Raw genomic sequence first — 24176 nt, 5'->3', positions numbered from 1 at the left:
TTGAATCACTCCAAAACTAAGGGGTTGGGAAAATACGCCACCATTTATAAAGGGGGAAATTTAAAAAAAATCAAACCACCTTTCTCTTTACGGACAGGTGATGAGAGGGGAAATCAGGGTTGTTTGAAATTAAACCCCTTCCTGTCCATAACAATTGTAAATAGTTAAGGCCCCAGCACTGATCACTGTGGCACTCCACTAGTTAGGGCTTGTCAACCCAAAAAAGCCCCATTTATCCCTGCTTCCTGTTAGCTAATTGATCCTTTATCCATGCTAATACGTTACCACTTACACCATGTGTTCTTATCCCATGTCGTAATCTTTGACGTGGCACCTTAACAAATGCCTTTTGAAACTTACCAATAGAGTTGTTCAACTTGTCGCCTTTCTTCTTTTTGTTTTTCTTGGTCTTTCCTTTGGGCTGGGGCGATTCTGCAGTGTTTTTGTTAACTTGTTGCTGATCATTAGAAGGGGCAGATTCGCACACTACCGGCACTTTGTCTTCCTTCACATGGTTGAGCTTCTTCCCGTTGCCATTAACTCCTTTCTTCTCTTCCTTTCTCTGCTCCGTCACCATTTGGCATTCGGACAGCTTTGGTTTGGGTGCCCCCAATTCTGCCTGACACTTGGCTGAGCTTTTCTGGTGCACCTCGCAGGGTCTGAAGCCCTCAGCTGGCTTCAAAGGCCGTTCAGTACTCTGTTTGACCACTTGTGATTTTAACTTCTGCTTGCTGTTTACTTCATTGTGGACCAGTGTGGGATCTGGGCTGATGTTGGCCTCTGGTTGCTTGGCCTTTGCCTCCCGCTGAGATGGAGCCTGGGGCAGTCTGGGGTCTTTCCCGTTAGCTGGTACCGGCTGTGTCGTACTAGGTTCTGGCATCGCTCTCTGCTCCTCTTTGCTGTTTGCTTGCGTGGGTGGAGAGTTGGTAGGTTTTGCTACATTGTCTGGTTGCTGGGATTTGCTGTTATCATTTACTAGATCCACAGCAGTTTCCTTTAGTCGTGCATTTTGTAGAAAGCACTCGCTTTTTTGGGACTCTTTCGTTCTCTCTTTTTTCTTTTTCTTGGCAGATCTGATTTGCTGCAACTCTTGAAGCCGCTGCAGCTCCTGTTTTAGCCGCTCTTCCTCCTCCCGCCGCCTCTGTTCCTCCAGAAGTTGCAACTGTTCTCTCTCACGGGCTTCAGCCTCAAGTCGAGCCTTCTCTTCCTGCTGGAGGAAAACAGCAGTAAGTTTATTGAGCTAAAGCTTTTGTCGCTATTATAAAAGGTGTGTTACTCACCTAGTTGTAGTCCTTAAGGTCTTCAAATACGTTTTCCACCCAGCTAACAGAGGTGAAGGATTGGGGTCCAATTCTCAAGTTAAGTCTATAGAAAATGACTTACTGAGGCAGGCATGCTCAGAGACCTGATACGTTAACCCTGTTTCTCTCTCCCCAGAGCTGCCTGGCCTGGTCAGTATTTCCAGCATTTTTTGCTTTTATCACAGAAACCAGCAATGCCACAAATGTTGTTTTCCATTTGATGTTTGCTTTGCTAACTGTTCTCTAGTATGCCCTGCCAGCTTCAAAGGTCTAAGCACATGAACCCCCAGATCACCTTTTAGAATTGTGCCATTTAGTTTATATTCCCTCTCCCTATTTCTTCTGTTAAATGATGAACCCAATGTCCCTAAAAACTTCGGTTTCTAGAATTCAAAATCCATTTGGAGTTCTCCATCTCCTTGCTACATAAACCACTTCTCAAAACCCACAGGCCTAAAACCAAAAATGTTTAAATCTGACGCACAGTGGCAGCAGGGTGTACCATCTACAAGATGCACTGCAGGAACACACCAAGGCTCCTCAGGACAGCACCTTCCAAACCCATGACCACTACCATCACAAAGGACAAGGGCAGCAGATACATGGGAACACCACCACCTGCAAATTCCCCTCCAAACCACTCACCATCCTGACTTGGAAATATATTCACTGTCGCTGGTTCAAAATTGTGGAGCTCCCTCCCTAACAGCACTGTGGATGTATCTGCACCATATGGACAGTGGTGGTCCAAGATGGCAGCTCACCACCACCTTCTCAAAGACAATTCAGAATGGGCAATAAATGCTGCCCTAGCCAGTGATGCCCACATCCCATGAATGAACAAACAAAAAAAGATTCAACCTATTGTGCCGGCTTACAAGAATAATCCAAAATTAGAATCACTGCCCCCACACTCTTCTGAGAGCCCTGTATCTGTAGGGATATGCTAGGCCATGGGATTATTGATAGCGGCTGAATACAAGTCTGCTGTTGCTGATGGCCTCTATTTGGCGCTGTGGGCCCAGTTTTGAGCTGCTGGATCGGTTTTGAATATTTCCCATTTAGCAAGGTGGTAGTGCCATGCAACTTGATGCAGGGTATTCTCAATGTGAACATGGGACTTCATCTCCACAAGAATGTATGGTGGTCACTCCTACCTATTTTGTCATAGATAGATGCGTCTGCAATGGGTAGATTGGTGAGGATCAGGTCTAGTAGATTTTCCCCTGGTTGATTCCCTCCACCTGCCGCAGGGCCAGTCTGGCAGATATGTCCTTCAGGATTCAGCCGGCACGGTCAGTAGTGGTGCTACCAAGCCACATTTGGTGATAGACACTGAAGTCCCCAACCCAGAGTACAATCTGTGCCCTTGCCACCCTCAGGGCTTCCTATTTATTTAGGAATGAACAGCATCTACAAAAAAGAAGCTGGATTAACACATGTTAAGAAGGGAGTTTGAGGATTATGAAGATATTAACATCTTACTTTCAAGGCTGAATTTGGAAAAATAATTTACTGCACCCAAAACAGGTGATATCAGGGTGGCGTGGGAGGGAGGTTTTTGATATTTGGCCTGAGGATGGAATAATATTGAAGAGTTGAACGGTCAATTCTTTCTCTAGATTCTGAAGTATCTGTATCATAATGGGGACAAGCACAATAGCTTGTACTCCAAATCTGATTCATATGACAATTAATATTTATCTAAACAAACAACTGAAACGTGACCATTTATTGCTGTGTAACTGAACACCAAAAGCAACCATGTTACCCATCTGCATCATAACCTTCAAAATAATTCAGTACAGTGTAAACTGACTGTACAGGAGGGGTTTTCTCCAGCCTGTAGTGTGGAGAAATCTCTTACCTTTCGCTGCTTGTGCCGTGCTCGTTTAGCTGCCCTCGAACTGCTGACTGGTTTAGATTCTGTGCTATTTATAAACTGTAATAGGTCTTCTACTTTTCTATGATCTACTATCTGCTCTTTCTCGAGGATCTGGTCTGCTTTCTTTGGCTGCTCCTCTTTTCGTTTTGTGAGCCGTAAACGTAGCTTCTCCCGCATTTCTGCATAGTTTCTACTCGTTGGTGCAGCAGGTGGCTGAAAGACATGGGCAATAACAGTCAATTGCAGTCCACTTTTGTTATTGGCTCAAATTAACAGAACTAAACAAAGTTAATCCAACAGCAAGTTTAAACCACTTCGCAGTTGAAAATCACACAGCATTAAAACAATCTGGCAATAAAACTTTACTGCTTTTGCAGCTGCTAGCAAAATAAACCATATTATCAATACTGCTGTGTCAAAGATCGCACCTACTGTCAATGCAACAAACAGCAGATGCACAACTCTTGACAACCTTAGACTACATCGTGCAAATTACTACCAGCCACCTGTTCATACATACATATTGTGGTCGAATTTATGAACAAAGCATGGCTTAAAAAACTGTGCTGTTAAAAGGAGGTAGAAAAATGGCTTTAGGAAGCAGGATGTAAATTCGTTGCATGGTTTTATTCTCTCCCAATTTAGCCGAACTCATTTGGGGTGATGTTAAGGATGTTGCATTGGCATTGGAGCTGCCTGCTCCCTCACCAACCTCCTCCAACCCTTCAGCAAAGTTAGGAAAATTCAAAGCTACCACTCGACCTCTATCTGGTAATCTCTCTAGTGTGCATACATGTGGTTGCAATGAACACAACAGCTCATGCTCAATTACAATGGCTTTGACAGTTGAATCACTGCTGGTAAGGGCCACAAATGAGTAATGGCCCCTTGGTGAGGCACCACAGCAGTGCCTGTGAAACTAACCCCAGCAAGTAGTCACCACCACCTTCATGGGAAAGTGACGAGTAGGGAAAAAATTAAAATAAAAAAAACTCTGCATCACAAGGACATTTTATACAATAACTGTTTTCCTCAAAACAACTAAAGTACAAGAAGTATTCAGCTGCAAACTGACCCATGGCCTAACCTCTGCTTCCATTAACTTTACAAATATCTAAATACTGATGAGAATCTGGAGCATGGAGATTAAATACACACAACCGCACTTTTCATCAAGCAAAAGTTCCATTCTTTTGCTGGTTTGTGGAAATCGGACAAGTGATACAGTCTGTAATGTTTTACTGCCTCAGGTGAAATCATGAAGGCTTTCAGCCTGCAATGCCAATTTTCTTTGTTGAACTCTTTTTGTTAAAGAAACAGAAAATTCCAAGGGCAGGATCACCACACTGGCTCTCAGCTGTGAAGGAACAAAATTCCACCCAGTCGTTGCATTGAAGCCAGCACAGAATGTGCACTGTATCGTTTTCTTGCCTTTTAAAACCGCTTCACCTTTGGTGGACCTCTGACAGCTTAGCTGATTAAGAGAGTGAGTAGCTGAGCAATCTGGAGCAGGAAGTCTCCAAGCTCAACTTCTGCTAAGTGCCAAGTTAGCTGACTGCAAATGGGATGATGGCATGAGTCCTAAATTGACCTCTGTGCCTTAGGGAGCAGAAAACTGGTCACTTCTGATCTGATGGCTACACAATGTGCCTGTGTGAGACAAACTGTAAACTACCAGCTGGTATCAAGGTTCCTTGGGGCCTCCAAAATGTTGTCAAATCCTACGGTTCTTAACAGTACCCATATATAAAAAAAAGTAACATACACGGAGACAAAATGATGACTAAGTATATTGTGCATATTCTTAGTTCTCAAAAGAATGAGTTACATTTCCTTCATATTGATTCCACCCAATAATAAGACATATTAATCAGAGCTTAATTGCTACATTACAATTCCTTAATTTGATATAATTAGCCAATCCCAAATACCTGTGAAAAAACTTGCATTTTTAAACACTTAACATAAATTATGGATTAAATAAACTTTGTGTTACAAATATCCAAATACTAATTAGAAAGATTCCAGAGAAGAGAAAGAGAGAGAGAGATTGAACACAGACAGCTGCACTTTTTCACCATCACAAGCTAACACAAATAACACCACGAATTAATACACATGCACCATGGGATTTTTAACGTTAATGGATGGGGCCTCCATTTAACTTATGATCCAAAATACTGCATCTACAGCAAGGAAGCATTTTGACAGTTGTGCCTAGTCCCAGAATGGACGTGAACTCACAAACCTCTGACACTGAGTTGGAAGGGCATTTGTATTCAGCATTGTTTCTTCTTCTGGTTTTCAAGTTCAGCTGCCAGACGTAGCCTGCATGATCCTCATCAACCCAAACTACTTTGACCATTCCCTTGCTCAAGTGAGGCTGCTAGATCAATCTGCAATTGTCACTTTGTTCCATCCAGTGAAGTGGATGGAGATACAGAGTTCAGAACAAAATTGATGTAGGATCTACAGCACAGGTCTATCCCAGTGCTTACGCTCTAAACAAACCTTCCCCACCTTATATTAAAAATGTTTAAATAAAACTGATAATATACTATATGCACAATATTAATATTAGCAACTCTCACCAAAATTTAGAATAGGGAAGACATCTGATCACACTAAGAAATAAAGTTATGCTTGCCACTGTTGGTGTAAATGCAGACCTTTTTTTTAAAGGGGGAAGGGGAGGAGTGGGGGGTGGTGTCACTCATTGGCTTCCTGAATAACAAGCACTGCTCCAATATAAAGACTGAGTAGGCTTTTCTCCAGAAAAGTGAGATGACCTAACAAATCTTTAAAAGATGTCTCCACTGGCAGGGAAGTCCAAAACTAGAGGCCACAAATATAATACAGTTACTATTAAATCCAGTGAGAAATCAGAGGAAACTTTATTCAGGATAGTTAGAATATAGAACTTGCTACCACGTAGAATAGTTGAGGGGAATAACACAGATGTAATTTAGAGGAAGTTAGATATGTACATGAGGGTGATAGAAATGGAAGGGTATATTGATAGAGGTAGGTGAGGTAAAATGGAAGGTGGTTTATTTGGAGCATGAATACCAAAAAGACCCAATGGGCTGATTGGCCTGTTTCTGTGCTGTAAATACTATGTAATTCCATGGACAAGGAGACGGATAGGGAAATGTTCCAAGCCTCTGGAAATTCTGCAGACACAGTTCATGTTTGATATATCTCTCAGGGTTCTTCAAAATCACTAGCAGAGAGACGTCAGGCCTTAAGTAACATGCCAGACTTGGTTTAGATGTATATATTCTAGGCACAGTGCTTGGAGTATGAGTATGGAGTAAATTTCTGTCTTCACTGCCCAGGTGGCAATCGGAGAACCGTCACATAGGAGCAGGAATAAGCCAAAGGAGCTTATGAGCTGCTCCACAATTCCATAAGATCATGGCTGATCTGACTGTGGTCTCAAGTGTACTTTCCTGTCTGCCCCCCCATAACCCTTGACTCCTTGTCTATCAAAAGTCTATCTAATTCAGCCTTCAATATATTCAATAACTCAGTCTCCACTGTTTTCTGGGAAGAGAATTCCACAGCCTATTGACCCTCAGAGAAATAATTTCTCCTCATCTCCATCTTAAAAGAGCGACCTCTTGTCCTGAAACTGTGTCCTCTCGTTCTCGTCTCTCCCACAAGAGGAAATATCTTCCCAGTATCCACCCTGTAAAGCCCTCTCAGGATCATATATGTTTCAGTACAATCACCTCTCATGGATCCAGGTCTAACATGCCCAACACTTCTTCGTAAGATAAGCCCTTCATCCCAGGAATGAATCGAGTGAAGCTTCTCTGAACTGCTTCTAATGCAATTATATCCTTATAAGGAGACCAAAATTGGACACACTACTCCAGATGTGGTCTCACCAAGGCCCTGTACAGCTGCAGCAAAACTTCCTTACTTTTATATTCCATTTCCCTTACAATAAATGCCAACATTCCATTTGCCGCCTTAATAACTTGCTGTACCTGCACACTAACTTTTTGTGATTCATGCACCAGGATACCCAGGTCCTCTTCTGCCACGAGTTCTGCAATCTCGCTCTATTTAAACAGTATACTGCTTTCCTTTTTTTACTTCTAAAGTGGGCAAGGCACTTTCCCACATTATACTCCACCTGCCAAATTTTTGCCCACTCACTTAGCCTATCAATAACCCTTTGTAGACTCTTCAGCTCCTCTTGACAACTTACTTTCCTACCTATTTCGGTGTCATTAACAAACTTAGCTACCATACATTCGGTCCCTTCATCCAAGTCACTGATATAGACTGTAAACAGTTGAGGCCCCAGCACGGATCCCTTTGGCATTCCACTCGTTACAGCTTGCGAACCCGAAAAAGACCCACTTATCCCTATTCTCTGCTTCCTGTTAGCTAACCAATCCTTTATTCAGACTTGTATATTACCACAAACACCAAGAGCTCTTATCTTGTGCAGTAATGTTTGATGTGGTCCCTCATCAATTGCCTTCTGGAATTCCAAGTCCACCACTTCTACAGGTTCCCCCTTTGTCCACCTTACTTGTTACTTCCTCAAAGAACTTATACACGATTTCTCTTTCACAAAACCTTGTTGACTCTTCATGATGCCATTATGACTTTTTAAGTACCCTCCTATAAGCTCCTTAATAATGGATTCTGGTGATTTCCCTATGACAGATGTTAGGCAAACTGGCCTATTGTTTCCTGTTTTCTGTCTCCCTCCTTTCTTGAATAAAGGTGTTATAGTTGCTATCTTCAAATCTGCTGGGACTCCGCCAGAACCTAAGGAATTTTGGAAGATTATAACCGATACCTCTACTGTGTCTGCAGCCATTTTTTTTTTGAGACCCGAGGTCCTGGGGCTCGTCAGCCTTTAGTTACTTTTTCCCTGGTGATGGTGATTGTTCTAAATTCCTTCCTCCCTTTCTCCTCCTGATTTTCAAGTATCTTTGGGAAGTTTTCTAAGTCCTTTATAGTGAAGACAGGCACATAATACCTGGTCAACGCTTCTGCCATGACCTTGTTTTCCATTATTAATTCCCCAGTCTCTCGCTCGAGAGTACCCATGCTCACTTTTGTTATTCTTTCCCTTTTTAAATACTTGTAAAAACTTACTGTTCTATATTCTAGCTAGTTTTCTCTCAATCTAATTCTTCCTCTTCATTTTTTTTACGTCATTCTTTGCTGGTTCTTAAAATCTGTCTAATTGTCTGACCTGCCACAAATCTTTGCAGAATTGTAGTCTTTCTCTCAATTTGATCCAATTCTTTACAACTTTATTTAGACATGGATGATGCATCCTTCTCAAAGAGCCTTTCTTTTTCACTGTGATAAGTCTTTGTTGAGAGTTATTAAATATCTCCTTAAAAGTCTACTACTGGATCTCTACTGTCCTAACTTTTAGCCTAGTTTCCCAGTTCACTTTAGCTGGCTCTTATTTCATACCCTTTTTACCTTTATTAAACTTAAAAGCACTAGTCTTAGAACCACACTTCTCATCTTCAAACTGAATGTGAAAATCTATCACGTTATGATCACTGTCATCTAGAGGCTCTTTACTACGAAGTTATTGATTAATCTTGTCTCATTACACATTACCAGGTCTAGGATATTCTGCTCCTTGCACATTACTCCAATGTACAGCTCTAAGAAATTGTCCCAAATACGCTCCATTAACTCTTGCAGGCTACCTTCGCCAATTTGATTTGCTAAATCTACACGTAGATTAAAGTCACCCATGATTATTGCAGCACTTTTCGTACACACCCTATTTATTTCTTCCCGTATACTCTATCATACAATTAAGGGGCATATAAAACCATTCCCGCAAGTGAACTCTCATCTTTCCGATTTTTTATCTCTACCCAGATGGATTATACGTCTACTCATTAGAGCCAAGGTCATCTCTCACAACTGTACAGTCGTCCTTAATTAACAGAGCTACCCCATTACATTTTCCTAGCTTTCTGTCTTCCAAAATGTCAAATACCCTTTAATACTCAGCTCCCAGCCTTGGTCACCTTGTAACACTGGCACAGGTGGCGATCTGGAGCAACTCAATTAAGAACGCAACACCTTTCTGGACCGGAATCTGAAAGACTGGGTTTCCAGCCTGTTGTTGAAATCGATGAAATTAAAAAAATTGACCAATGGAGAGGCGATTCGTCCTGCCAGGTTACGACCGAGGCAGTTTTGTGGAAGATTTAACCCGATTTCACAGAACGTGCAGCACAGAAAGAAGTCATTTGACACGACTGGGCCATTTGTGTGCCTAAGCTCCAGAAGCCTCCTTCCGCCCCTCTACATGTCACCCTATCTGCATATCCTTCTATTCCTTTCTCCCTTGTGTTTATCTAGCTTCCCCTTAAAGACATTAATGCTATCATTCAACAATTCCTTGTAGAATCAAATTCCACATTCTAACGCAGTCTAAGTAAAGAAATTTCTTCTGAATTTATTAGATTAGTGGCTATCTTATATTTATGGTTCCTGGTATTGGACTCCCCAACAAGTGAAAACATTTTCTCTACTCTTACATCTGAGTTAGTCATTGGCTGCTTCAGCACTGAAGTTCACTCTTAAGTGATATGAGACAGTGCACCTTTAATTCTCAAGGGGGAATAGCAATCCTGTGGGATAATTCGCATTGTGGGGCAATGTACAACATCATAGTGCTACTGGTCCTCTGAAAGTTTGAGGTGCAGGTATGCATGTATGTGGTGGAATATAATCGGAAGCAAAAGCAGTAGCTCTAGTTGAAGTGCTAGACCGCGACCACCACCCCACCCTGGCCCCTGCAATAGCAAGAATCACTCACCCCACCGTGCCCGAAGAATTCACAGTAGCAGCAGTCACAATACTTTCCTTCCTTCTGATTGGTTGACGTTGAGGTACTAGAACTATGTTCTGAACAGCTGTCTTCGTCTTGACTCTCTTCACCATCAAACTGCTGATGGTCATACACATTGCTACTCTCACACGGGTGTCCCTCGCAGTCTGGGTCACTACAAAAGCATCAAACAAGCAGTTACACCAGAGTTAAACTTGGTGCATGAGAATAGGAAGGGAAAGGAATACAAAAGTATGGATTCATCCCTACGAGTTCTCATTCCTACTTATCAAGAGACACTATTTTCCTGAGGAGCTTGCTTCCAAAGGCTCAATTACTGATTCCTATTCCATGAATTACAATTTCTCATCAATCACAGCTCTCTCTCACTTGCTCCAACCTTTAGCTTTCTCCTTTCTATTGTTTGCTGTTCAATGATACCTTTTGCTGCCCTGTAAAGCAATTGGGAGACTTTTCTCTGTACGTAGACGTTGTAGTTAACTCCAGTCCGACTGCATTTATATAGCAACTTAGGTGTCTCAGGAATTTCTTTGTGCACAAGGAATTATGTAGGCAAATGTGGCAACTAATTAAAGTACAGCACAATCCCACAGAGCCATAATTGATGGTGGTGCTTGGTAAGAGAGGAACACTGGCTAGGGCATCAGGAGAACTTGATTCAAATGGAGTCATAGGATTGTTCACCATTCACCTGAACCAACTGAACAGGCAGAAGCGACCTCAAGTTCACATCTCAGCCGAAGGACAGCATCGCCAACAATGCAGTACTTCCCAGTAGTGCACGGCAGCATCAGTCTATGATATTTACTCAGATGGCTAACTTACCAATATTGGGCATCAGGGCTTAAATGATGACCAAATTTTCTAGGTAAGCAAGCGGAATGGAATCAGGACCAGTTTTACTTCCAGCCTGTGTTTATCAGTGGCTACAATACAGAATGGTCAACATTGGGAAACATTTTCACACCATTGTGACTCAGCTGCAGTCATTCCAAAATATTCACCATAAAATATATATATAAATCTTGGATTCATTTTGTTCCAGACTTGCTTCACATGACATATTAAACGGAAACACTTGCCTGAAACCATAAATAATCTGAATAGTCGCAGACACTGGTCATGTACTCACCTGCAGACACTGGCTGAAGCACTCACTGAACCTTCTGTAGTAGCTGCAGGGGGTGCAGTTGAGGTTGGACAGAGCCCAGAATGGGGATCAACAAAACCTGGGGCGGTTGAAGCTGTCTTTGGAAAAGGCGAAGTCACAAGGTTAGGCATGTGAGGTGCAGAGGCAGGGGACAGCGGCGTGGGTGTGAGAGATGGAAGAGATGTTAAACCTGTGGGGCTGTTCCTAGGTGCAACCGGTGTCGGATGTCTGTGGTCTTCTTTACCTAAATTGTGGAATACTTCACCTGTGCCAAAAGCAAAACGCATAAGGAAGTCAACGGATGGGTCACCACCATCGGAAATGTAAACACCAGTGTATTACAGCTTTGAGTCAACATATTTCTTCAATTATGGAAACACTTAAAAAATAGAAAACATTACAAAATAACTAAACAAATTTTATGTCAGTAAAACTAAAGCTTCGCATTAGCTTTCCATATTAAGTTTGCAATTTTTCTAAGTGACACCATGCCTGCATCTCAACTTTTTAGACTATCTGCTATATGCATCAGGCAATGGTCACTTGGTTTAAAATGTTAGAAGGATTTAATAGAATAGATACAGATAAACAATTCCCTACTGTTAAGAGTGAGAACAAGAGGACCTAGCTAAGTGCCATCTTAAGTTGCCTCATTCAACTTCATTTCACTTTAGTGTCACATGTATCATAGGGCCGGTATGCACACTTGGCATTGGGACTTTCGCTTTAGCGCCATTTTGCACTAGATTCAATGGAGTGGCCTTATCCGCTCCAGGATTGTCCCGCTCACCGCTTCCCTGCCCGGCCCTCTCCAGCTCGCCGCTTCCCTGCCCGACCCCCTCCCGCTTGCCGCTTCCCTGCCTGATCCCCTCCCGCTCACCACAGGAAAACTGAGTTGAGATACAATTAGCCATGTTCAAACTGAATGGCAGAGCAGGCCCAAAGGGCAGAATGGCTTACTCCTGTTTCTAATGTGATTCAGCTCTACTTTCCACAACAGGATATTTCTCGCCAAGGCTTTGCCAGGCCAAACGGAATGCATAGACCAGTGTTCAATATGTGATTTGAGTCTCCTGCCCACCAGCTGGAGAAGGGAACGTACTGTGGCAGCCACCGAAAAATTTACCATCCAAATAATTTACTCCCAGCTTCAGGTATGTGACAATGGGAAACTATAAAGGTGACGAGGGACTTGGGGAAGTTGGAGACAAGGGAACAAATTAAAAGTTGTTGAATTTGTCCTCGCACCAGATTCCCCCTTGCAACACATATCGTAATGGATAAATTTTAAAAACTTTTGCTGTTGAAATTGCCTCATAATCCTTACAAGCTCGGTTGTTATTACATTTTTTTCGGCACTAATGCACCTTTTGTCTATTGTTCAACACAACTACCACTTTGCTCAATTGACAACAAATCACTGACCAAATATAACCAATTCTCAGGCCCCGTGAATAAGAATTGAGTCAAATGAATATTCAAGTGCTTGTGGTTTAGGTGGCAACTGTTAATTATCTAATAAAGCTTGCTTTTTTTTTTTAAAAAGGTTTGCGCTACTAACTTTTAAAGACTATATCAGTTTGAAGTGCAGAAAAAGTGTTAATTTTTCTTTATCAATGTCTACAGTAGTCAAGTCTATAGGTGGCAAAGGTACAGTCAAGGAACATGTGAGGAGGAGGCCATTCGGCCACTCGAGCCTGTTCTATCATTTAACTAAATCATGGCTGATCTACCTCAATGCCATTTTCCCCACACTATCTCCATAACCCTTGATGTCTTCACTAACAAGAAATCTATCGATCTCTGACTTGAACATACTCAAAACTGAGCCTCCACAGCCTTCTGAGGTAGAGAACGCCAAAGATTCGCCACCCTCTGAGTGAAGAAATTCCTCATCTCAGTCCTAAATGGCTTAGCCCTTATTCTGAGGGTTTTAATGACAGTGGGCGCGAGGGTCAAACGGAATCCAAATGTTGTGATACACAGCCAAAATACTGCAGATGCTGGAAATCTGAAATAAAAACAGAAAATGCTGGAAATACTCAGCAGGTCTGGCAGCATCTGCAGAGAGAGAGAAACAGTGTTCATGTTTCAGATCTGTGACTCTTCATCAGGTATTGTGAATGGTTAAACCAGAGTAGATATGGTGGGAGGTGGGATCGATGGCAAGGGAGTGGAGTTGGTGGCAGATGCCAAAGTTATGATTTCAGTAAAATCCTGGCGACAGCACGGATTTGCTGAATGGAACTGAAACAATGTTCGCAGATTCTATTTCCATTCAGCAACTGTGAACTTGACAGGAAATACAATTTATATTGAGCTGCAGTACTAAACCAAGTTTGATGCACCCTGGCTGTAACAATGATAAATTAGTGAGAAAGCGTCCACCAAGTTACTGCAGCTTAATAATTAGGATGCCACTGAGTTGAAGCTTAATTTTTACAATGCATGCAGCCTGTAATGTCAGGTGTCAAGCTGTCTTCTCTCAAGCATACAACAAAGATTTTGTTCCACTCACAGGGAAGCAGTCAGCCAGAGCAACCTTCCCCACAATTGGAAAAAATATTCATAAAAAAGCTGCACACTTGCATTGAGCGCTAGCTGCAACCCTTGCCAAGCAAACCTAATATTGGTTGCTCCAGAGTGCACATTACAAAGGCCAAACACCATGGCACTCAACAACAACAAAAAAAAAGTCTTTATCAATGTCTGGATGTTCCAAAACATTTTACTTCTGGGGTATAGCCACTCAAACAACATAGGAAATGTGGTAGCCAGATTACGCATAGCAAGCTCCCACAAACAACAACTAAAATAATAGCTAGACCTTTTTTTTAAATAGAAGGGATACTGGTTGACAGAGAAATACTGGTTAGAATGTCGGGAAGATGTGCCCTGCTCTTTGTTATGGGCCGTTTTACACCCTCCCGAGAGGGCAGGCAGGCCCTTGGTTTAATGCAAGAACTGAAAGACAGCATTTCTGATAGCACAATGGTTAGTGCTGCACTCACTAGGTCATCTTTGATTGTGTTCAAGTCTTTGGAGTGGGGCTTGAACCCAAAACCTTCTGATACAGAGCCACAGCTGACAACCTAGTGGTGTAGTGGTTAAGTCACTGGGCTAATAATTCAGAGGCCCAGGCTATCTTCTGGGGGCATGGGTTCAAATCCCATCAAGGCAGCCCGTGAAATTTTAATTCAATTAATAAAATCTGGAATTGAAAGCTAGTCTCAGTAATGGCGACCATGAAACTATAATTGAATGTGGTAAAAACCCAATGGTTCACTAATGTCCTTTAGGGAAGGAAATCTGCCACCCTTATCTGATCTGGCCTACATGTGACTCCAGGCCCACAGCAATGCTGTTGACTCTTAACTGCCCTTTGAAAGGATTCAAGGGCAATCAGGGATGGGCAACAAATGCTGGTCTTGCCAGGAACACCCACATCCTATGAAAGAATAAATTTTAAAAATGCTGCACATGATGCAAAGGGTAAATAGCGTGTCTTTCAACATATCCAATTGTCTAGTCTTGACAAGGCTGCATTATTGTAGCTCACTTTACCGGCCCTTCGCAGTGAATCAATTCATTCATCTTCTGAGTAACTAAGTTATACTACAGTCAAAGGAGGGCAACACTGGACTTAACTATAGAGGCTCCAGTTGTCAAAACTAATATGATGAATAACCATTTGGGAAAGGCATTGGTGGTTTGCCGAGCACTTCTGGAAATGGAACCCTAGCAAGTGATCAACCCTTCAAGAAAGGAGGGAACTAGGAACAAGTAAAAGTGAAAACAAGAAGAAAATAAAAGGCAATCTATACTAGACAAGATAAAAAATTAATAAAAATTAAACCTTGGATCCAGTATGGGCGTAATGGGACAAATGGCCTCCTTCTGTGCCATAATGACTGATTATTTAACTCTAAACACATTGGAACATACGTTGGATAAAGAAAACCTGTATAACTTCAACATGTCAAACTATCTAACTCCACCTGAAGTTAAACTACAGAAAGTGGGCTGGCTTTACCTAGTGATGTAGGCCTTTTGGATGAAACCTTAAACTGATTGGAGCTAGATTGCACAGTAGTGGCTGTTGATGAGACAGAGGAGGTGGCTGAGGAGGTTGCCATGATGACTTTGTTTGTTTCCACCGAGGGAGGGGGGTTGTAGAGACATTTTTTCCTAGATGCGGGCTTTTTCTCCTTTGTATCCGTGACAACGGTGTCTGTGCTGGTTGTGGGAGGAAGTGCTTCAGGCCTAATCTCTGGGAGTGGTGACCCCAACATATCACCTGTGAAACAATGACAAATATAGATGGTAAACATTGCAAACCCTCTCCGCGCATGCTTTGGCCATGTTAATTTTACTTTGCAGTTTTTTAAAAAGATATCTATTCATTTTATTTTTCTCTAGTGATGGGACAGACACCTAACAGGCTGATAAAGGTGTAGGCTGGAATCCAGGACAATTGCTTTTCCCACATAATATTCATTTTCTGGAAAAATGAATATTTATATATGGGTACAGCGGAGTCTTTTGAGAATGATTCGACAAGTTCCCTGGGAGCAATGGTTGTACGAGAGTGTTAAATGGGTTAATTAAATTTGCCTGATGAGGTATCATAGTTAACCATGGTCTTGTGCAGCTTGCCCGGTTGACTTGTAGAATTGGTGAAGATTTATCAGTGTTTCCTCCCAGCCACTGGTGTTTTATTGTTGATTCTCCCCTCTCTATTGAGGGCAGTGCATGAGGCCACACCACCTTTGGTGGCTAGAATCACCACTGATGAGCTGAACCCTCTTTTCATAATCTGTCACTATTTGTGGTGAATACAAGCAGAAGGAAAGTTGACCAAATTCCATACAGCAAGGGTTCTGGAAAACATACACTCATCATACTTCTGCGTGGGGGAATTTTGTGATTATTTGGCAGCTCAGGTTGTGGGGGGGAGGGTGCAGATACTGGGTTTATTTGAGAAGCAACTGGATGCTGCAATGGGAAGAAAGTTGGCGTTCTGAAATAGCAAGACCAAAATCCAATCAAATATCCCTTTTGTCTAAACCCATCTTGTAGATTTTACTGTTGGGTAATGAAACATTTCACTTCAGGCATTTAGTCAGCAGCAAGTGCTCCCAGATCAGGAATAGCAGAGCTAGATACAGAGTAAGCCTTCCCAGGTCAATAATAACAAAGTTAGATGCAGGTTACATCTCGGCCTCAGACAAGTACCCGACTGCTGCAAGACTGCCACTAGCTTCCATTTCCCATACCAGCCGTCTTGGGTCTCCCTCTCTCTCTCTCTCTCACTAAGGTTGCTATTTTAGTGCTAAAGTTTTGTGCTGTAGGCAAATGCCTATAGGAGTTAGACAGAGACTTCCTAAACTCAGCATGCATATGATCCTTATAGTTCGGGGACTTTCACCCATCAGCCAGGGCTGGATTTAAATACAGGGCCAAGAGAATAAAGGACAGTGTCTGACGCACTGCCCCCATCCAGTTGCCTATAATATTTAAAAAGGAAAAAGATATAGTAAATTTCTAGTGTGAAGGTATCAGACACAGTGTACAGAAATTTCAAAATATGTGCATTATATTCAAAGTTACACTAATAACCAGTCAAGCAGCAGCAATTCACAGGACCGGGTTGAAGGGCTTCTTTTTAAGTGCACTAAAATGCAAAGAGCAGCTCCTTACCAGATAATGTTTCTGGTAGGAAAGCAGCAGGGTTCCATGGCTTGTCCCCGTTTATTAATTCTGATCCCCAGAGACTTGCCAATTTGTGGGACGTAAGGAGCGGGTTGTTCCAGTCAGTACTACCAAAACAACTTGGGTAGATGTGGTCCTGGAGGGAAGCATTGAACACCTGATGTTTGCTTGTATGATTGGGAGGCGGGGTTGACGGAAGAGCCTGCAAAGCAAAGCAAAATTACAGTTATAATTATTCACTCCACAAATAATTATCATGTGAATGGCACACCGCTCTCTAACTTGCATGTTGAAGCTTCTTGCAAGTTAGATGTCAGGATTTGAACAGTTAACCATCTATTTAATGGACTGAAAAATTAGTGATGGCTACAAGACTTCATTCCCATCAGTTTCAGAAGATATCAAAAGGTGTTACAATTTATTCTGGGCTTCATAGTGGAGAGGCAAGACTGGTATAAATGTTCTGATCAAACACATTCTGTAGTATTTTTTCTAAAGAGAAAACACATACCTTATAAAGAGAGAAAAAATGTTCATACAACGCCTTGTCGTAATTTTCAGCTGCACACAGTTGGTGGTACTCTCCATTCAAGTCACATGGTTCCTCCTTCAAGTTCCACTCCAGGGCTTGAGCACAAAAATCAAAGTTGGCACTCCAGTGTAGTACTGAGCGAGTGCTGCACTATCAGAGATGCTGTCTTTCAGACGAGACGTTATATCGGGGCCCCATGTGCCTGCTTGGGTAGATGTAAAAGATCCCATGGCACTCTTTTGAAGAGGATAAGAGGAGTTATTCCTAGTGTGCTGGCCAATATTTGTCCTTCAATCAACATCACAAACATGGATTTTTTGGTCAACCTCACTGCACTTGGAGGTTTACGACATTTCTGAAAACAATGCGTAGCCACAATTGGAATGTAAGAAATGTGGCAGCCAGCTGTGCGCAACTGGCTGCCACATTTCTTACATTGCAACAGTGGTTACATTTTCTTTTCTATCATAAATGCCGTAAGCCTCAGCAAGTGTAGTGAACTTCTCTGAAGTGCAGTCAGTTATGAAAGCAAGTGAAAAAGTCACTTTACGCACATCAAGAGAGCAACGAGATGACTGAACAGTTAATCTGATTTGCATGTTGAGGGAAGGTTGCTGGCCAGGACACTTGTGGAACACTTTGCTCTTTAAATGACGCAGAGGGCTCTTTAATATTCACTGGAACAGGCATGAGGGTCAGAGCTGCTGCGAGCATCTGCATCTTTGACAATGCAGCACTTGTTCAAAACTGCACTGGAGTATCAACCTCAACTTACAAATTTTTACTATTTCTTGGCTGTCGCTGGCAGGAGCACATTGCCATTCCTAGTTACCCCAAGAAGGTGTCCGTGGGCCTTCTCCTGCAACCGCTGTGCTCCTCCCAATATTGTTCCGACCATATTAGGTCATTCAGCCCCTTCAGTTTATTCTGTCATTCAGTGAGATCATGGTTGATCCGTATCTGAACGACATCTACCCAATGTGGCTCCATATCCTTTTATAAATTGGCATGTAAAAACCTATTGATATAAGATATAAAATCATTAGCTGTTATAATCTTTCAAAATTCCTTCGATTTTGGAAGGGCCTCAGTGGATTGGAGAATAGCTAATGTAACACCCTTATTCAAGAAAGGCAGGAGAAAAAGGAAATTAAAGGCCAATTAGCCTAACATCAGTCATAGGGAAATTGCTAGAATCCATTATAAAGGAGATTATAGCAGAATACTTAGAAATTTATAATTTGATCAGGCAGAGTCAATATGGATTTGTGAAAGGGAAATCGTGTTTAACTAATTTATTCGAGTTTTTTGAAGTAACAAGTAAGGTGGATAAAGGGAGACCTGTAGATGTGGTGCACTTGGATTTCCGGAAGGTATTTGATAAGGTGTCACATCAAAGGTTACTACACAAGATAAGATTACATGGTGTAGGGGTAACATATTAGCATGGATAAAGGACTGGTTAGCTGACAGTAGGAATAATGGGTCTTTTTCAGGTTGGCAAGCTGCAGCAAGTGGAGTGCCACAGGGATTAGTGCTGAGCCCTCAATTATTTCTAATCTATATCAATGACTTAGATGAAGGGGCCAAACGTATGGTAGGTAAATTTGCTGATGACACCAAGATAGGTAGGAAAGTAAGCTGTCAAGAGGAGGCAGAGAGTCAGCAAAGGGATATAGACAGGTTAAGTGAGTGGGCAAACATTTGCCGCATTATGTGGGAAAATGTAAACTTGTCCACTTTGGCAGGAAGAATAGAATAGCTGTATACTATTTAAATGAAAAGACCTTGCTGAACTTGGTGGTACAGAAGGATCTGAGTGTCCAGGTACATGAATCACAAAAAGTTAACATACGGGTACGGCAAATGATTAAAAAGGCAAATGGAATGTTGACATTTATTGCAAGGGGAATGGAATATAAGATTAGGGAAGTTTTATTGCAGCTGTACAGGGCCTTGGTGAGACCACAAATGGAATACTGTGTACTGTTTTGGTCTCCTTCTTTGAAAAAAGATATAACTGTTTTGGAAGTAGTTCAGAGAAGGTTCACTTGACTCATTCCTGGGATAAAGGGCCTATCTTATGAAGAAAGGTTGAACAGGTTGGGCTGGAGTTTAGAAGAATGAGAGTTGATTTCAGTGAAACATAAAACATCTTGAGGGGATCTGGTAGGGTAATACTGGAGGACGTTTCCACTTGTGGGAGAGACTAGAGCTAGGGAGTACAATTTAAGAATAAGAGGTCAACCATTTTAAGAGGGAGAGGAGAATTTTTTTCTCTCAGCAGGTTGTTGATATGTGGAATTCTCTTCCTCAGAATGCAGTGGAGGCTGGGTCATTGAATTTATCTAAGGCAGAGTTGGACAGATTTTCGATAGACAAGGGAGTCAAGGGTTACAGGAGGCAGACGGCAAAGTGGAGTTGAGACCACAACCAGATCAGTCATGATCTTATTGAATGGCAGAGCAGGCTCAAGGGGTTGAATGCCTTATTTCAGCTCTGAAGTCCTACGTTCCTGGGCTATCATCTACCTTTTTGTGGGAGTGTTCCACACTTGTACCAACCTTTGCGAAAAAGTGTTTCCTAACTTCTCTCCTGAATGCTCTAGCTCTGATTTTAAGGTTGCGGCCTCTTATCCTGAACTCCCACCATCAGCAGGAAAAGTTTCTACATCTACCCAATGAATTTATTTGAAAATCCTAAAACTTCAAACAAATCACTCTTTAGCTTTCTAAATTCCAAGATATACAAGCCTAGTTTAAATACTCTCCTCATAATCTAACCCTTGGAGCCCTGGTGCCATGATTATCACCAATAGGAATTCACACTTTATACAGATAGATATCTAACATTCAGATAATTGTTCCCTCGGTCTAATAAACAATCAACAAACTCAGTTTAAGATGAATTTTTTCCAAGAGAGAGAGAGGATGACAAAGAACTAAGAGCAACAGTAAAAGTAAATGTGCACAGTCCATTAACAGACTTCTCTTGAAAACAAGTCCATCAGGACAGCTAGTAGTCAGCCACATATTTAATGGGGAATTTCAGCTGCTTGTCGAAACATTGTTAGCAATAGCGTCACCACTTCCTAGGTATTAAGTGGAAAGTGAGAATCCTAAATATGATACACATCAAATATGTAAGCTGTTGTGTGCACAAATTTTAAATACGTTTCAAGATAAAGTCTTTCAGGAAGGTGCTTATGCACAAGCTAAGTAAACATGGAAAGGAAACGCTGTCCTTTCCAAGCAGGGAAAGCCTTACCTTGTTGTGTGTGAACGGCGGAGTTGTTGCGTAAAGGGTTGGATGGAGGAGTGGCCGAGGCAGGTGAGGGATGGTGTGCAGTGGTAAATGTCCATGGATGTGGGGATAGAGGTGAAGAGCGGGATGGGAAGGCTTCTCTGTGGGTAAAAACTGGTGGCCGCTGGGGAGACGCCCGGCCGCAAGTGCAGATGTGTTCAGGCCAGAGCCTTCTTGCTTGCAGACATGGCATTCACAAACATTCTGAACCTGGTCAGCCTTTGGAAAAAGAATAAACATCTTTAGCAGTTTTATCTGATATCAAATGCTCTTCTAAGATGTGCATTGGATTAGAGTGGCTCCACAATTGAGAGAACACCATGCCCGAAGCGGGTGAGGCAGCCAACAGCACATGGAGTGATCATGAACTGCCTGGTTACAATAGTGCAGCATCAGGCCATACAAAACCGCCTAACATCTCTGCCATACACCCGAGGTGCAGCAGGGACTTACTTGCACAAGTATGGCAGCATACTGCATCTAGTCAATACTTGCAAGGCAAGTGATTCAACATAGGATCCACAATCTCATGGTAAATCCTGCAACTCTCTGCACGAGGTGCAATCTGGTGCCAGAGGGCCATGATTTTGCACAACAAGGTACAGAGGAAAGGAAATACTGATCTCCGAGTGGATTTGAGAAACAACACAATGTATGTATCTTTTTAATTTTTTTCTCTCCCAGACTTTTACACTGGTTGATATAATCATTTTCCTTAAAATGACACAATGAGTCCACTGACATTGTACAAATCTGCAGCATCAGGATGTTTGACTAGTGGTAGTCATTGAAGGGTTCTTTATCACGGAGGGCACCTTCCCAGGGTCTGGGAATGCCGTTGGGTCAGAATGGCCTCATGCTACTGGCAGTGAACATGAATAATACTTTGAAGGACAGAATCTATACTGTTGCTAACTTCCGCTATATAATGATGTGATGTTAACTAATGAACAAAGAACAATATCTTCGCAATTCATTAAATTGTCATTAAATTATTTGGGCAAACTGCTTCAAAACTGATACAACTGCACAACTTTATCCCTAGTTCCCAATTTAACAGCCTCCAAATGATCCAATGCTCGTAAGAAAAAAATGCCCACTTTCTTAATTTTAACTACATAAAGGCTTTCTGAAGTAATTATTCTGAGAAAAGGATCAAGAATTTATCATAGCACCTACTACTTGTACTTTTATAGCATCTTTAGCATAATGAAGCATCACAGGATGAGAATTTTAAAATCACAAATGTCAGATCAGGAGCTAGTATAGGTTAGCATGTGCAGGGATGATGGACGAACGGGCTTTGTGCAAGTTAGGATATGGTCAGCAGAGTTTAGATGAACGAGAGTTTGTGAAGTGGCGAGGTCAGCCATGGAACAGTTACGTCTAGATAAAGGCATGGTTGAGGCAATGAACAGCCTGACTAGCTATAGCATGTAGGTGGAAAATGATGAGTGCAATGATGGGAATTATACTTGGGGCTGGGACAGTGTTGGGGGGGGGGGGGGGTGGAATGGAAGATAGTGAGGGGTTTGAAAGACAACAGCATTAACTAAAATTGACCAATTTGAGTCAAAAATGCTCACCAGCTTTTTGGAACAGCTAATATTTGAAGATTAATGATGACTATATGGGATGAGAACAAATGATTCAATTTACTGATTCAGACACTCTCTCTTAACCATAAATCCTTCTTTTACTTAGAATGACAGAATTTAATAGCACTTGGATCTTTTGCAGCTACGAGGGATCGCTTCACTCAAAGAGCTTCCATTTCTTCCTGCTCCCCTGCTGTTTTTCTATATCTTTCTACATTTTTTGGTTTCAAATATTTATCCTCCCCTCTTTTAAAAGCTATTATGAAAACTGCTTCTATTAATGTTTCTGACAAGGAATTCCATATCCCCAAAACACTGCGCAGCAATGAAAAATAATCTCCTAACCATCTCCTGGGTTTTTTGGTAGTGATTTGAAGTTTGTGTCTCTCTTAATACTAATTTATCAACCAAAATCATTTTCCCCACACTTACCTTATTAAACCCTTCATATGAAATCCTCCATCAGATCTCCTCTTAATATTAGCATAAAAGCAAAACACTGCAGATGCTGGAAATCTGAAATAAACACAAAGTGCTGGAAAAACTCAGCAGGTCTGGCAGCAACTGTGGAGAGAGAAACAGAGTTAAGGCTGAGTCCAATATGGCTCTTCTTCAAAAAGTCATATTCGACTCGAAACATTAACTCTGTTTCTCTCTCCACAGGCACTACCAGACTCGCTGAGTTTTTCTAGCACTCTCTGTTTTTACTCCTCCTAATATTTGCTGTTTTCATGAAACAGCTCCAATTTGCCAAGTAGTTCCCAATAACTATCAGGCTCTTCATGCCTGATATCACTGTCATGATTCTCTTCTGCACCTTCTCCCCTGGCTTGACATTCTTCTTAAAAGGTGTGCAAAATGGAGCACAGTTTTAACTGCGGTTTAACCAATCATTTGTGTATGTTTCCATCACCGTTGCTACTCAATATCCCTCATTAAAAATGGCTACGATTCAGCATGCTTTTTGTTTCTCAAGAAACAGCTTTATCAACTTACCTACCTCTCAATACTTTATTTATAAATCTAAGCCCAATGATCTCCCTCCTCTTACAATAAGGACAATTGAGATAAATATAATTATCCAAATCAAGAACGCACAGTTGCTACCACACTGAAGTGGTCAGTTGCAAAAGCGATGGGCTAGGTTGACTGGCCGCCAAAGCTATTGTATGAAAAGCTTAAGTGAGAGGTAAAAATTCGCTGGGTGGCTAAAAAAAAGCACCTCTTCAAAATTCTGTTTGCAGGTCATTAAACCTATTAACTGTCTCATCAAGTTAAGCACAATTTTCCTTGACTCCTAACTCTCATCCTCCTTGCTCCCCAGAGTTTTGTTCAGTCCGACAAACAATCTAATTTCCAGTTAGCCATAGAAAATTACAGAACAGAAGGAAGCCATTCAGCTCGCTGTATCTATGCCCATCTTCTACCCATAAACCTTCATCTTCCCTTTGCTTCAAAAGACTCATTTGCTTTTCCCTTAAAAGATGCCCCAATCTCCCCCACAACATGTGGCAACCATCCCTTGCTTCCGCAACCATCTATATACAGGGCCACTAACCAAATCTCTCTCCTTAATTTCTCAGTGACAATTTTAAATTGATGACATTGTCACTGGCACATTGCCCACAGGAAATAGTCTTTCCCTGTTTACTCCATCATCTTACGTAATTGCATAAAAACACAAGAAACAGGAGCCTACTCCACCATTGATCAAGATCACTGTTGATCAACCAGCTCAACTCCACTTCCCTGTCCCATCCTCATATCACTTAATTCTCTGTGTCTGAAAAGCTATCGCTCTGTCGTGAATATATTTAACAGCTAGGTGTCCACAGC

At 41.8% G+C, this 24176-nt stretch overlaps 1 protein-coding gene across 2 annotated transcripts in view; it reads right to left on the bottom strand.

Moving 5' to 3' along the window:
- The window catches only part of fam193a (family with sequence similarity 193 member A), a 241983-nt gene that overhangs the window by 16568 nt on the left and 201239 nt on the right, over positions 1-24176 (bottom strand). Inside the window, exons 14-20 of one of the 2 annotated variants that reach the window (XM_078560819.1) lie at positions 20707-20961; positions 16896-17109; positions 15229-15492; positions 11178-11460; positions 10013-10199; positions 3169-3399; positions 361-1210 (exon numbers count right to left, since the gene is read on the bottom strand). In XM_078560819.1, the coding sequence (XP_078416945.1) occupies positions 361-1210; positions 3169-3399; positions 10013-10199; positions 11178-11460; positions 15229-15492; positions 16896-17109; positions 20707-20961 (2284 nt within the window). The remainder of the gene's footprint in view (positions 1-360; positions 1211-3168; positions 3400-10012; positions 10200-11177; positions 11461-15228; positions 15493-16895; positions 17110-20706; positions 20962-24176) is intronic. The other variant, XM_078560827.1, reaches the window with a different exon arrangement.

This window comes from Cetorhinus maximus, chromosome 2 (assembly GCF_964194155.1).
Source record: "Cetorhinus maximus chromosome 2, sCetMax3.hap1.1, whole genome shotgun sequence".
NCBI lineage: Eukaryota > Metazoa > Chordata > Chondrichthyes > Lamniformes > Cetorhinidae > Cetorhinus > Cetorhinus maximus.
Note: the sequence above shows the minus strand (reverse complement) of the source record. Positions and strands in the feature narration are given on the sequence as shown.